The following is a 15,594-nucleotide window of genomic DNA, read 5'->3' on the forward strand; positions in this document are numbered from 1 at the left end:
TGCAGACTTGATGGACCAAATGGTCTAATTCTGCGTCTATGTCTTATGGTCTTACAATTCATAAGGGTATTAAGAATGACAAAACCTTGACACAGCTATGATTGCTATATCAACCCAATGGACACAATGAATAGTGGACCATAAATATGGTCCAAATAAAACTCCCATTTTTAAGTTAAGGGTGTTAATATATATTGTAACTTATTGTTGAATGAGTATTTTAAAGCAGAGATCACAACTTGCATGAAAAGTAATCAAAGGTTTGATTTAAAATGTAGGAAAAGTATCTAACGAAGAAGAGAATGACACTTAGGGGCCATGATAACAGAAAGCAAATAGTTGCTTCTGCAGCTGTAGCTTAAAGCCAAGGATGGAGGGGAAGGATGAAACTGCAACTTTGCAATCGTTATGAAGGTTCTACAGTGGCAAAGTGGCTAATATAGATTCTGCAGACTCTACCACAGGTAGAGCAGGAGGGGCTTGATGGTCAGATGCACGATCAGTCATATGGGAGGTAATGTATTCCCTACTTCACTTTTGCAGGTTTCCACTTACTTTCACCCAAAGTACGTGGTTCTCAATATGGTTTTCAATGTTCCTTTTTGAATTTTGACAAGCCATGGCCCTAGGATTTGAATAAAACTGTGGAATTACACATTTTCAAGGCAACTTAATGAGGATGTTCTTGAATCATTTCCTTGGTCTTTGATGGATCTTGGAGTAGAGTGCTTGTTTCTGGAATCCATCTTTGACAAAAAGAACCACATGGCCTGCTCATCAAAGCTGGCTGCATGTAATTAGGGCCTTTACTGAACATGTTGGCCTGGGAGAGGACATTGACTTTGTTTAACTGGATTTTTAAGACTTTGCAAAGATGGCATAGTGATAACTTTCCAGTGCCTGGGATGTATGTCATGTCTATTCCATGGCATAGAAGCATATAACAAAGCAGAGTTTATTGCTACTTATTATGCAACAAGCTTTTTTGTTGGGTTTCAGGTCTTGATATTAAAACTTCTTAGGCGTATGGATATTTCGTGGAAGGTATATTTTCACACATGGGTCAACAATTGAGTAACGATGACTTGGAGCTTGGTCTCTGTGCTCGTAGGCATCATTGCAAAATGCAGCTATCACCAAAAGTGCAGTGACCTTGGTTCTGTAGCGAAAGCAACGAGGTTCAAAAAATTCCCATTTGTCTGGTACCAGCTCCATCCCCGTGGTAAGCCTGTTAGAAAAATACCAAACTTGTTCTGTAATTGGTTCGATTCCCCATAGTGACCGGCCTCTGATTGGTTGACGTTCGGTTGTGCTGCCTTCATCACGGAATGTGTGATTGGCTGTCGGCAGGTCGCCGTGATGCGGTGAAGATGGCGGCTGTTGGAAAGTGCTCGGTTGTTGTGGAGAAAGAGCGGTGGCAGCCGCTGTCCTTGACGTACGTCGAATATCCCCCAGGTAATTATTGTCCTGCAGGGTTTCTGTAAGAATGATTCTCAGCTGTCTTCAGAAATTTTTGTGAATATGGAATATACCGCCAGGGCGTTGAATGGAGAAGTCGCAGCCTTATTTGCAGGCCTTGCCGGATTGTGGGGTCGGGTTGTGGAATAAGTACCTTCGCTGGTCGTAACTTCAAAATTAGGTGCTGTTGGTGTCTCGGCGCCTGCCTCAAGCTACGCATTTGCAAATTCACGTGCCAATTTGGCTAAATTTTATTCTCATTAAGACCATATCGCGCATGCATGGTCAAGGCTCGCGCAGTCGCTGTCGTGCACGCGCAGATTGGCTCGCGTAGGTTTGCGCGTGCGCAGCACAGCGATCGATGAGGTGAAGAGTTATGGTGAAAATATTTATAGCAATGACTAATGTGAAGGGATTATATTGACTGAACCACTAGAGGTTTAGAAGACTGTTACTACTACTACTATTATTATTATTATCTTTAAGGCTGTTTATTACTTCATCAAAGTCCATTATTTTTAAAAGGGATTTTAAGAAAAGTGAGCAGCAGATTAGCAAAATTAGCATTTTAAAGATTAAATAGTTTATTCTTTTTTCAAAACAGGGTGAGGTAAGGATAATTTAAAGAAAAACGTCTACACAACTGCTTTCTTGATCTAAAAAGTGTTTTATTATAAAGTATTTTGGAAGTATAGTCACTATTGTAGGAAGTTACGCAGCTAATTTACACAAGGTAAGTCCCCATAATTGACAGAGTGGGTAGTAAGTGATCTACTTTAGTCATGTTGCTCAAGATTTATGATTGGTCATTGGGAAACGAACAAAGCAAAGCAAAGTCTTGGTTTAATGTCTCTTAAAATATGGTACCTTCAACAGAAAAACCAACCATCTATTGAGGGATAAGTATACTGTCATTGTACTAAGGTAAACTCTTGCGGGCTGGAGTACTGATTCAGTTCTTGTCCAACATGGGCTTGAAAAAAATGGCCTTACTACATTTTTTAAAAGAATCAGGAAGATGAGATGTGTTATGATTGTATTCTAATTGGGCTTGAACATTTGAAGTAGAGTGGAGGTTTGATGTATCAGTCTGCAGCACCAAGGAATGGGAGGAAGTCAGCCTGTTATTTCTGATTTTTCCAGTTTTGAGTTTCCATTTACTGCTGCAGTGTGGAAAGGGAGGAGAAACGTACAAATAAAAATTAATTACAGAATAGCTATATTTTAGGACTTGGTTTGATTCACGATTCAGCTTTAACTTTGTGTCTAGTATAGATGGGGTCCATAAAGGAAGAATACAAAAAAAGAACACCATGACTTTAATGCATACCAAGTGAACTTATCTGCACCTAAACACATTATCACTCTGTCAGCCAATCTAGGTTTCAGGACTATGCATCTTTATCTCATCTATGCATCTTTAGGTTGTCAGTTGAACTCCATTCCAACATAATGTATATTCAAAGAATGCTGTACTGAGCTACTCTTTCAGTTGCGATATTAAGTGATAACCAGTTTTCACTCTCAGTGAAGATCCCCTAGTGCTCTTTGAAAATATTTATTCTGGATTGGTTAATGTTAGAACATGAAACAGTACAGCAAAGTGTTGGCCCTTCTGCACACGTGCTGACCTTTTAACCTACTCCAAGATCATTCTAACACTTCTTTCCACATAGCTGTCTATTTTTCTTTCATCATGTACCTATGTAAGAGTCTTGTAAATGACCCTAATGTATCTACCTCTGTCACCACTCCGGGCAATACCTTCCATACATCCACCACAGTATGTATTTTTAAAAAAAACTTATCTCTGAAATCCCACCTATACTTTCCTCTAGTCACCTTAAATTTATACAAACAACAGGAATTCTGCAGATGCTGGAAATTCAAGCAACACACATCAAAATTGCTGGTGAACGCAGCAGGCCAGGCAGCATCGCTAGGAAGAGGTACAGTCGACGTTTTAGGCTCTTACTAACCCTTCCTTCAGTTAGTCCTGACGAAGGGTCTCGGCCTGAAACGTCGACTGTACCTCTTCCTAGAGATGCTGCCTGGCCTGCTGTGATCAGCAGCAACTTTGATGTGTGTACCTTAAATTTATGCCCACTTGTGTTGGCCTTTTCTGCACTAGGAAAAATATGCTGGATGTCCGCTCTATGCCTCTTCTCATTTTGTACGGCTCTATCAAGTCACCTCACCCCCCTTTGCCCCAAGGAGAAAAGCTCTGACTTGCTCAACTTTTCTTCATAAAACATGCTCTCTAATCCAGCAGCATCCTCGTCAATCTCCTCTGTATACTTTAAAGCTTCCACATCCTCCTTGTATTGAGGCAAATAGAACAGAACACGATATTCCAGGTGTGATCTACCCAGGGCTTTATAGCCCTGTAGTATTACCTTGTGGTTCTTGAGTTCAATCCTCTTATTAATGAAGACCAACATACATTCATTTATAACCACCTATCAACTTGCATGGCGACTTTGAGGAATCTGTGGATGTGGACCGCAATCCCCCCTGTTGCTCCACACTGCTGACAATCCTGCCATTCACCCTGAATTATGCCACTTTTCAGCCCAGTTTCACATTCTATTGAGGTCACATTTTAACTTTTTTTGTTATCTCAAAGTATACGTCCATTTATTTATTGTGGGTAATTTCATGTTCAGTTTCTCAATGTGCCAATTTCTTTTGTATTCCATTGTACTGATATTCCGCTATATAATGTGCATTTAGTGCTACTGTCAAAATGGCATTTGCTATAAACTGCTTTGTTGGAGCAGGTCACTTCTGTTGTTGCTTGTACAATATGTTCCAAATGCATCTGACATTCTGCAATTTATAATGCTTCTCGTGTATTGAATTTCTCCTTTGCTGATTAAAATTTCCATCTGTACACATTCATCCGCTGTTTTTGTATTTTAAAAAAATGCTGTAAATATTCATCAGAGCAGGCAGCACCTGTAATATTTACATTTTGACCAGTGTGGTTGCTAACAACATTCAAAATTCTTGAGTTTATTGACTCCATTTTTTAAGGTGATTTCTCAGGCTCCAAATACAATAACTAATATGCTGCCAAGTTTTGTCTTTACGTTGAATTAGAATCAAATTTAATATCACTGGCATATTCTTTCTCTACTGTCAGTCACGCAAGTTCTGGGTGGAGAGTCAGGAATACAACTGCATTCAGAGAAGGGTCTTTCATTGCTGTTTCCGTAACAGTTTTGTTTTACTGTTCAGTGTTGTAATTCCTGAGCTGAAACCCCAAAACTGGAGGACAAATGGACCACTCTTAGTCTGACCTTGTTGACATGGGTGACCCTACCAAGAGCCAAAGCATAAAGCCTTGACTGCATCCAACACCAGCTCTCTGGGTCTTTGAGGCACGCAAGCCACCAAGTCACAACAAGGTTGTGCTCCTTATGGAGCAGTGGGGAAGTAGCTGTTCTTGAATGGTTGAGTTTGTGCCTTCAGGCTCCTATACCTTCTCCATGATGGTAGCAATGAGAATTAACAATGTACCAAAGTTCATGGTCAATTTAAGACTTGTGCAGTTTATTTAATGGCTTTGAATTCATTTTTTTCTTATTTTTGTGAGGAAATTGGAATTATCCATCCTATTTGTCAGCTCTTTGTCATTTAAAACCAAAAAATAAACTGCAGATGCTCAAAACCTGAAATAAAGATAAAAACTGCAGAGCAGATCAGATAATATTTGTGACAGGAGAAAGTTAATATTTTGAATCAATTGTTTTTGCTGGTAGAGTTTCATAAATTCTTTAGGTTCCCTATTGAATTTTTTGATGGATATGTTAATAATGCCTTCTAACTTCGGTACCATCCAGCTCCTCAATACATAGGTCAAAAGTCCTTGTATCATTCTGGATTCATTATCTTAAAGACCTATCACTGGCTCAGTTATCCATGTTCTGTTTTTTAGAATAAATAAAAGCTTGGTCTCTTCAACTTTTCTTGGAAATTTTAATCTGTGGCACAGCTTAAAGCAAGGATTGAAAAATTGGGGGATTGGCTAATAGAAAAAGTTACTTGATTTCTTGACAACTTGCCTAATTGGTAAAATTCCAGCTTCCAGTTAATATTTTATTTCATTATGTTCATTTTCATTTCTTCTGTCTTCTCGCCTCCTTCCCCGCGCGCCCCCCCCCCCAAACCCGGTTATCTGATAACAAATGGATAGCTATTTCCCTGGTCTTTGACTATTCTTTTCGGTGTATGGTCTTAAGCAAATTATATGCATGCTCCTAGCTGCCGCACATTTATCAATTGTTGTATCACACTTACTAGTTAATTAACCCAGTGGTTCCCAAACTTTTTGTTTGCTGATCACCACTTTAGAAAGATTTCTTCTTTAAAAAGTTCCTCTTGTGACATTTTTGCCTATAATAAATGAGGAATAATATACAGTATGTTCTATATAGAAATTTGAGGCCTCCGTCGGTCAGAGTTGACCATGAATATTGTGTCCTAGCTGTCTAAATACACAAACCTGGGCAGTACGATACGGAGAGCAAGCCGTTGCCTGAGTAGCAACTCCCCCCTCTTCATGCAACTGATGAACCCAGTTGAACAGCAGAGGCTGGTACAGTTTGGTACCAGCAGCATCGCAGGAGTTGCCAGTCAGCATTGAACTCAATGTTGGCTTAGGAACTCCAGCTCTGGATTTTTCCCTCAAGGTTTACTCCCGAAGCCTTCCCCATGAGAGAATATAGCCACAAGGCAGCGGTAGTTTGAGATCAGAGTTTTCCTTCTAGATGAGCAGCCAACCACGGCTGACGAGCCCCATCTGGCCGAAGCGACCGGTTATAAGGTGCCATTAACCTGTCTTTGCTCCTTGTTCTGCTGTGCTTAGCTAAGCCACACATAAAGGCCAAGAGCTGGACTTGCTTGTCAGAGGTTATTTGAGGTGTATGCTTTTGGGAGCATTAATAGGTAGTGGGAGCTTGTCCCCATTACCACCCCCGGCTACAACAACCTGAAGGAATCTGTATAGAAATACTATCTGAGTAAAAGCATCAGTGTTGAGAGCATTGTAAATAAAGTAATTCAGAATGCTTATGATCACTATAAAAGAAGCTAATAATACTAACCTTTTTGAGAAAGGTGAGCACGCTTAGTTCAGGATAAAGGCTTTGTTAGCATTTTCATCTCCTAAGAAATTTAGTCGTTTCCCTTCTTTTTACCCCACTCCCTCCTTAGCTTGCCCAGTTTTTAGATATTCTGCGTGCACAATAAAGTGTTGCGTTTCATAACTGAGCTGCCAGTTGCCAGTGTATTGTTAAACAGCAGTGAAAACGAGGTGCATGTTGAAGTTTGTTACCTTTGGCACCTTGTTTAGTGGTTGAAATTATTTTAAAATATGTGTAGTGATAATAATTCTAAGAATTGATCTGATGTGCTTGGCTGATGGCAATAGATATTTCTTTTTGGCTTTGCTATCTCACTGCTTTGAAATTGATGAGATTTGCTGGCAAGGGGTCTTGTCAATTTCAGCAAACTTGGAAGAACACAGCTACACAAGGGAGGGGGTGAATATGCCCTACTGACTACCCGGCTGCTTCAGTTTGTTTACTCCACTTAAATTCACCGTGATGTTCTCTGCCTCTATCAACTATTGACCTCCTTTGCTTCAAGGAGAATGCCCCAATATTCCAGTCTACCCAAATGCCTAAAATCTTGTGTGACTTGAAATGTTCTTATTTTTTGGTATCCTCTCCAAACCCTTCAATCTTCCTTGAAATCTGTTAATCAGAATTAAACATGGTATCTAGTTATGGCCTAATCAGTGTTTTATAAATGTTGGACATGCCTACCCTGCTTTTACACTTAAAGCATTTGTTTATGAAGTCAGAGATCCATATATCTTGTATCCTACACTTATCCTGTTGCTTTAAAACATTTGTCTTTATTTCATATTCTCTGTGTTCCTCCACATCGTTTAGAATTGCATGGTATAGTTGCTTGGGCTTTATGCCAAAATATGTCACTTCACACTTGTGTATTAAATTTAATCTACCATTCATTTGTTTTTTATATTCTACCAGTTTGTCTGTGTCATCTTGCGATCTATTACTATTCTCTGTACTGGTTACCCCCACCTTTAAATTTGTGCATTTTGAAATGTCATCCTGTATGGCCATTTGTAATTGTTTCTAATGTCAGAACAGCACTGGTCTTTGTACAGATCCTTATGGATGATCACTATTGTCAATCAGACAGAAAACCAACCATTCCTAACATACTTCACCATTTTGATCTAACCTATTTCCTAATATATGTTGTCACCCACCCTTTCATTCAGGGCCCTCAGTTTTGCTACCCAACCTTTTATGTGGAACTTTATCGAATGTCTTCTGAAAGTCAATTTAGATTGTGTCCATTTAAGTCTTCAACTTTCTCTGTAAACTTACAAGAAAGTTTAGTTGGGGGTCTAGCAAAAATTGTCTCTAATAAATCTGGGTTGGACCTCCATTATTAATTTGAACTCCATCAACAGTATGTATTTTTTTGCTTAGTTATTTCACCTAAAATTTTGTCCACTTGCAAGAGTGTTGTTTTTACAGGCCTCTTTCACTTCCCAGACTAGTATGCAGTCGTGGCATCAACCTGTCATGTAACCAGCGGTGACTGAAACTCCAACTTGCCGGAGTTTCATCCTCATGGAAAGGACAGCTCAGCATGGACACATTTTCCTGTGTTATTGTAAACATGCTCCTTTAAAGCCCATTGTAGTATGTGCTTTGTAAAAGACACATTTTAGACATGTTTTGCCATTTCTTTATGAGTACAGAATTAAGAGTTTGTAACTTCCTATCTAACAGCATGTAAGAGCATCTTTAAGAAGTTCCTACTCTTCAGGGGTAGCTTAGGACCAGATACATCTTTGAGCCCTTCATGTTTATAATGTTCCTGGATACTTTTCATATTAAAGTGTACGGTATTAATATATATATCCCTATATTATTAACATGTATCTTACCATAACATTGAGAATGGTTATGTGAAAAATTGCAAGCACGAGCCTACGTTACTAGAATCAACTTGAAAGGTTGCAAATTGATTACCTAATTTCACAACTTTACCCACCCTCAACCTTGTTGACCGCAACCTTTTTATACTTGCTATATTCCCTTTTTCTTTCCAATTCTGAAGTCTTGACCTGAAATGTCAACTGTCTATTTCCTTCCATAGATGCTATCTGACCTGCTGAATTCCTCCAGTATTTTGTGTTGCTTCAGATTTCCAGCATCTGTAGTCTCTCTCATGTCTGTAGTTTTACTACGTTTTAGTATGTTCTAAATCTTCCCCTGTTTTCAGCAACAGATAGACAGCAATCCAATCTTAAAGATTACTTATATTGCAATGAAGGAAAACTGCTTTCTGGAATCCATTTGTGACTCCACTTTAATTTTCTCAAGTTTGAGGCTTAATGTAAACTTGATCAGAGGGAGGCACAACATCCAAAATTTTGATTATATAATTGAGAAGACAACTTATTCCCATCTGCCTACAAGAGGAGAGGCTGTACTTGATCTGGTATTGGGAAATGAACCTGGTCAGGTGTCAGGTCTCTCAGTGGGAGAGCATTTTGGAGATAGTGATCACAATTCTATTTCCTTTACCATAGCATTGGAGAGGGGTCGGAACAGACAAGTTAGGAAAGCGTTTAATTGGAATAAGGGGAAATATGAAGCTATCAGGCAGGAACTTGGAAGCATAAATTGGGAACAGATGTCTTCAGGGAAATGTATGGCAGAAATGTGCAAATGTTCAGTGGATATCTGAGTGACGTTCTGCATAGGTGAGTTCCAATGAGACAGGGAAAGGATGGTAGGGTAGAGGAACCATGGTTACAAAGGTTGTTGAAAATCTAGTCAAGAAGAAAAGAAAAGCTTATGAAAGGTTCAAAAAAACTAGGTAATGATAGAGATCTTGAGGATTATAAGGTTAGCAGGAAGGAGCTTAAGAATGAAATTAGGAGAGCCAGAAGGGGCCATGAGAAGGCCAAGGCAATCAAGATTAAAGAAAACCCCAAGGCATTCTACCAAGTATGTGAAAAGCAAGAAGATACGAGAGAATAGGACCAATCAATTGTGACAGAGGAAAAGTGTGTATGAAACCGGAGGAGATAGCAGAGGTACTTAATGAATACTTTGCTTCAGTATTTACTATGGAAAAGGATCTTGGCGATTGTAGGGATGACTTACAGCGGATTGAAAAGCTTAAGCATATAGACATTAAGAAAGAGAATGTGCTGGAGCTTTTGGAAAGCATCAAGTTGGATAAGTCTCTGGGACCGGATGAGATGTATCCCAGGCTGCTGTGGGATGCGAGGGAAGAGTTTACTGTGAACCTGGCAATGATCTTTGCATCATCAATGGGGACGGGAGTGGTTCCGGAGAATTGGAGGGTTGCAGATGTTGTTCCCTTATTCAAGAAAGGAAGTAGAGATGCTCAGGAAATTATAGACCATTGAGTCTTAATTCATTGTTTGGTAAGTTGATGTAAAAGATATTGAGAGGCAGGATTTATGAACATTTAGAGAGGCATAATATGATTAGGAATAGTCAGCATGGCTTTGTGAAAGGCAGGTCGTGCCTTATGAGCCTGATTGAATTTTTTGAGGATGTGACTAAATACATTGATGAAGGTAGAGCAGTAGATGTAGTGTATATAGATTTATCAAGGCATTTGACAAAGTACCCCATGCAAGGCTTATTGAGAAAGTAAGGAGGCATGGGATCCAAGGGGACTTTGCTTTGTGGATTCAGAATTGACTTGCTCACAGAAGGCAAAGAGTGGTTGTAGACAGGTTATATTCTGCATGGAGGTCAGTGACCAGTGGTGTGCCTCAGGGATCTGTTCTGGGATCCCCTTCTCTTCATTTTTATAAATGACCAGGAAGAGGAAGTGGAGGGATGGGTTAGTAAATTTTCTGATGACGCAAAGGTTGGGGGTGTCGGGTTATGGTGGGACATTGATAGGGTGCAAAACTGGGCTGAGAAGTGGCAGATGAAGTTCAACCTAGGTAAGTGTGAGGTGGTTCATCTTGGTAGGTCAAATATGATGGCAGAATATAGTGTTAATGGTAAGACTTCTGGCAGTGTGGAGGATCAGAGGGATCTTGGGGTCCGAGTCCATAGGACACTCAAAGCTGCTGTGCAAGTTGACTGGTTAAGAAGTGCATTGGCCTTCATCAACCGAGTGATTGAGTTTAAGAGCTGAGAGGTTACAACTATATAGGACCCTGGTCAGATCCCACTTGGAGTACTGTGCTCAGTTCTGGTCACCTGGCTACAGCAAGGATGTGGAAACTATGGAAAGGGTGCAGAGGAGATTTACAAGGATGTTGTCTGGATTGGAGAGCATGCCTTATGACAATAGTTGAGTGAATTTGGCCTTTTCTCCTTGGAGCGGCAGGGGATGAGAGGTGACATGATAGAGGTGTATAAGATGATGAGAGGCATTGATCGTGTGAATAGTCAGAGGCTTTTTCCCATGGCTGAAATGGCTAACCTGAGAATGCACAGTTTTAAGGTGCTTGGAAGTAGGTATGGAGGAGATGTCGGGTAAGTTTTTTACGCAGAGAGTGGTGAGTGACAGTGGTGGAGGTGGATACGATAGGGTCTTATCAACGAAATGTCAAAGAAGGAGGGTGCCCACCTGATGACCCCGATGACGTACCTACCTTCCCTCCTTTTCACCACTCCAAACCCACTGCCAACATCGAGAGTGCCAACATTCCATAGGGATTGAAACATCAAGTCCTGCTAGCTCTACTGATTTAAGAGACTCCTGGATAGGTACATGGAGCTTAGAAAATGATAGAGGGTAATTTCTAAAGTATGTACATGTTCGGCAGCCTTGAGGGCCAAAGGGCCTGTGTTGTACTGTAGGTTTTCTATGTTTTATGCTCAAAGAGAAAATCACTTAAGAAATCTTGTGCAAGCAGAGAGGCATCAAAAAGAAACTGAACTATACTGGTAGGTTTGAGGGCCTTTAATGTTGTGGGTTCTGTCTTCTGAAATTTGGCTAGCATTAATTTGCCCCAGAGAAATGAACTAGGTGGTTTCATTTAGTATGAGAAACATTGATTTGAAAAATCAAGAGTGTGTATTTAAAGCTCAGTGAAGCATTACCAATGAAGAACCTGAAATGCTAAAGAGGTGTTTTGCAAATTCAAAAAATAAAATTATTTATCCTTTCAGTATTTTTCTACTTTGTTCTTTTCTCTTGTAGAAAAGTGCCATGTGTACACTGATTCTACACTATCCACAATTGGGAGTGAATAGTACAGCCTTGCCCATTTTGTATCCCCATCACAAGTTGTCAGGATGGAGGTTAATTGTTTGTCTGGAAGGTATATTCTCTCAATTATGTCATGGAGAAGGAGACAGTTCAACTCTTAATGTTCTACTTGTCACGTTCCACATTTTTGATTTTATTTTTCTATAGACACATTCATGATGCATTAACTACTAACACTATTTCAAAAGCAGTGCATAAAATAAAGCTCCTCTCCTCTGGCTCTTGATAATTTCCTATAGTAATCTCTATTAAATACACAGCCTATGAGGCTGGTTGAAACAGATTTAAAATTGTCCTCAAAAATCATTAAGTGATGCAAAGCAGGAACCCCTTTGGCTCAATGTGCATGTGGTGATGGAGTAAAAATAATTGTCCAGTAGTATGGAAATTGTGCTGTAGTCAGATGCAGTTCTACCCTTACTTGACATCTACAATAGGTTATTAAATGGTGACTGTAAGTTTATTAGCCCTAATGAGCTGTTATTTTTCTTCTATTAATTTAACATTTTGAATGAGAAATGTTCTTCTGAGTGTACCGTGCTCTTTCAGTACTGTGCTTGTACTGTAAGCACAGATGTTTTACTTATATTGGATTGGTGCTTGAACCAACAACATTTGACTCGAGACAAAATGGTAACGAGAGTGGAAGTATAACAATTTGAATTTATTTACAGCTTTTTAATGTAGTAAAATGATTCACGGAGTATTAGATTTTTTTATTGAATCACATTAAAAGCAAGTTTAAACATTAAGTTTTAAGGAGTGTTTTACAGGATGAGGGAGAGCGCGGTTGAGGGAGAGAATTCCAGAATTAGAAATAATGCAGCTGAAAGTCTGCCTACCAGTTGGTTGGTACTTTAAACATTATGTGAATGTAGAGTTCTAAGCCTCTAGTAAAAGGGAAAGGGAGAAAGCAAGTAATTGGGAAATAGAGTTGTAGTGGGGAAAGACACCAGTGGATTTGATCTTGCCAATACTTAATTTCACCATGCCTTTCCTAGAGCAGCATCCCTGGTTTTTCATTATTGTCACTTTCAGCCCAGAAAATTTTCAACTGAACAACACTGAGAAGAGTTTAAATACTAAACATTTGCATTTTTTTAAATCATTGTCTTGCATAATCCTAAAAGTACACTAATATTTTTGGCTCTTCAGATGACCTTGCAGGAAAGGTGCTTGCATATTTAAGTCTCGTACCAGTATTTATCCTTATTGGTTTCCTCACACTCATCGTGTTTAAAAGGGAGCTACATTCTGTAAGTATTAGAAATTTAAAAAAAAATATTTTCATGTTAATAACTAGGAATGTTTGTTATCATTTTGGGACTGATTACTGAAAGCAACTTCTGTTTGCCTTTTAATATAGTGCGTAATATTATAAGTGCTATTTTAATAACCTTAGTGATGAATATTTGATAATTCTTAAAATATAGTACTGCAATTTGATTTGTTCATCATTTCATGTATCATTAATTCACTTATTAATCTATGCTCTTTGTATCTTAGAATTATAGAGATTGTGTGCATGTATTCCACTTTGTTCTGTACACTGTCAGTTCCCAAGAGCAAATTGATGAGTTGTTTTTGAAGAGTCTCATTTCATTGGTGGGTGGTGTTGGAGCAAGAAGTAGAATAGATGGAATATGTGATGGGTGCAAAAAAAATGAAAGATGCACTGTTCTCTAGTGTGGTCAGTGTGCTTAACACTGTACTCTTAACCCTGAAAATTTGTAAACACAAAGCAACAATAAACATGCATTGTCCTGTGCAATTAACACTACAGTTCAATACCAACTCGTGTACAAGTAATTTTATCTCTGGAATCCTGCCCACTCTGCAACTCTCAACTATGCAATTTTTAATACTGCACAAGCATGAGATTAAGGATGTGATGAAGAATTGGAGTTGAATTAGATGAAGCGGATATTGAGAAAACAAATGAAAACCTGATTGCCTTGCCATTGCCCTGGGATAAAATGGAAGCTGGTGGAATATTACTGCTTGCCCATTCTGTTACCTTCTCAGTTGCCTTGTTTGTCTCAAACTTCGATTGTTGTCCTACATCTCAAAGGATAATGTATAATGTATGATAATAGTTTCTAATAATTTTACTTTGTGGTAATCTCTGAACATTTCACAAGTTGCTTTGTTAAATTGATTGTTGGATTGCTCCGATTAGATTATGAGGACACTCAGTCCTCGTTTATTGTCATTTAGAAATGCATGCATTAAGATATGATACAATGTTCTTCCAGCGTGATATCACAAAAAAAAACAGAACAACCCAAAGACTAACCCTGACAAGACCACACAATTGTAACATATAGTTACGGCAGTGCAAAGCAATACCATAATTTGATATAGAGCAGACCATGGGCACGGTAAAAAAACAAGTCTCAAAGTTCTGATCGACTCCCGATAGCAGGCAGCAAAAGGGAGAAACTCTCCCTGCCATAAACCTCTAGATGCCGACAACTGCCGATGCATTGGAAGCACCTGACCACAGCCGACTCTGAGTCCATCCGAAAAGTTCAAGCCTCCGACCAGCCCCTCCGATACAGCCTCCCAAGCACCATCCTCTGCCGAGCACTTTGAGCCGCGACAAGCAAAGCCGAGGACTCTGGGCCTTCTCCAGAGATTCTGGATCACACAGTGGAAGCGGCAGCGAAGAAGGCATTTCAGAAGTTTCTCCCGATGTTCCTCTGTGCTCTCACGTCTGTCTCCATCAAATCAGGATTGTGCACGGCACCCTACTTGACGGATTACAGATATCATTCATCGGAGTGGCCGCTGCGTGCTGCGTTGCGCCGCCATCTTCTCCTCCTCCTTTATCTACAGGTGTTGAAGTGATTCGAAAGTGTCTTTCTTTAGGGTCAGGTGTAATGGTAAAAAGTGAAAGAGGACAAGTCCTCTGCAATCAAGCTATTAAAGCACAGGAAATACCTTCCTGTTTTGGATGATGGAATGGCTTGAAGTGTGAATTGAAAATGTCAAAAATCTAAAATCTGTTGTTATGTTTCAGATTTCATTCCTCTGTGGTTTGGTACTAAATGAAGGCTTCAACTGGGTAATTAAGAATGTTATCAAAGAGCCCAGACCTTGTGAAGGTGAGCCCCATTCAGGACATTATGTTTTTCACTTTTTTAGGAGTGAAAAAATGCTCCTTTTGAGATCTTTCTTTGAAAATGAGATTGCTGTTCTTTGTAATGGTACTGAAAATGTACTGGACAGACTTACAAAATAGCATTTATGATACTAAAGTCTAAGAACTGAATATGAATTAGTTAAAACAACACACACAATATGCTAGAGGAACTCAGCTGGTCAGACAGCATCAATGGAAATTAATAAACTCGATGTTTTGGGCCGAGACCTTTCTTCGGCTTCTTTAGCATTTTGTGTGTGTTGCTTTGGATTTCCAGCATCTGCAGACCTTCTCGTGTGTATACATTAGTTAAAAGTATTTACTGAGCTTGATAGTCGTGGATTTGGATTTGTAACTTGTTACTTGTCAAACTTTGGTATGACTTGTTGATTCCATTGCCTTTCATTTGATTTAGTAATCCCTTATTGGTTGAACCATTAGAGTTTGTTAATGGCAGACTGAGTGAGCAGAAGAGAATGGCACTAAACAAGATGTAGCTCAAAAGAATGGCTTTTAAAATGCTCCATAACACAACACGTCCCAGAAAAACTAGTCATCAGTACTGAGCAGTTCTTTCAGCAAAGGACAAAGAATTTGTGGGGTGAAGAATATCGTTTAGGATTGATTCTGCTGAATCGCTGAAGAATAGTTTTATCATTTAGTTG

General features: G+C 39.3%; 1 protein-coding gene across 1 annotated transcript in view; it reads left to right on the plus strand.

Moving 5' to 3' along the window:
* Positions 1 to 1,197: 1,197 nt before the first annotated feature.
* The window catches only part of dolpp1 (dolichyldiphosphatase 1), a 34,085-nt gene continuing 19,688 nt past the window's right edge, over positions 1,198 to 15,594 (plus strand). The window contains exons 1-3 of the mRNA XM_063073702.1: positions 1,198 to 1,455; positions 12,940 to 13,040; positions 14,807 to 14,891. Of these exons, the coding sequence (XP_062929772.1) occupies positions 1,329 to 1,455; positions 12,940 to 13,040; positions 14,807 to 14,891 (313 nt within the window). The 5' untranslated portion in view covers positions 1,198 to 1,328. The remainder of the gene's footprint in view (positions 1,456 to 12,939; positions 13,041 to 14,806; positions 14,892 to 15,594) is intronic.

The sequence above is a fragment of the Mobula hypostoma genome, chromosome 21 (genome assembly GCF_963921235.1).
Source record: "Mobula hypostoma chromosome 21, sMobHyp1.1, whole genome shotgun sequence".
Lineage (NCBI taxonomy): Eukaryota > Metazoa > Chordata > Chondrichthyes > Myliobatiformes > Myliobatidae > Mobula > Mobula hypostoma.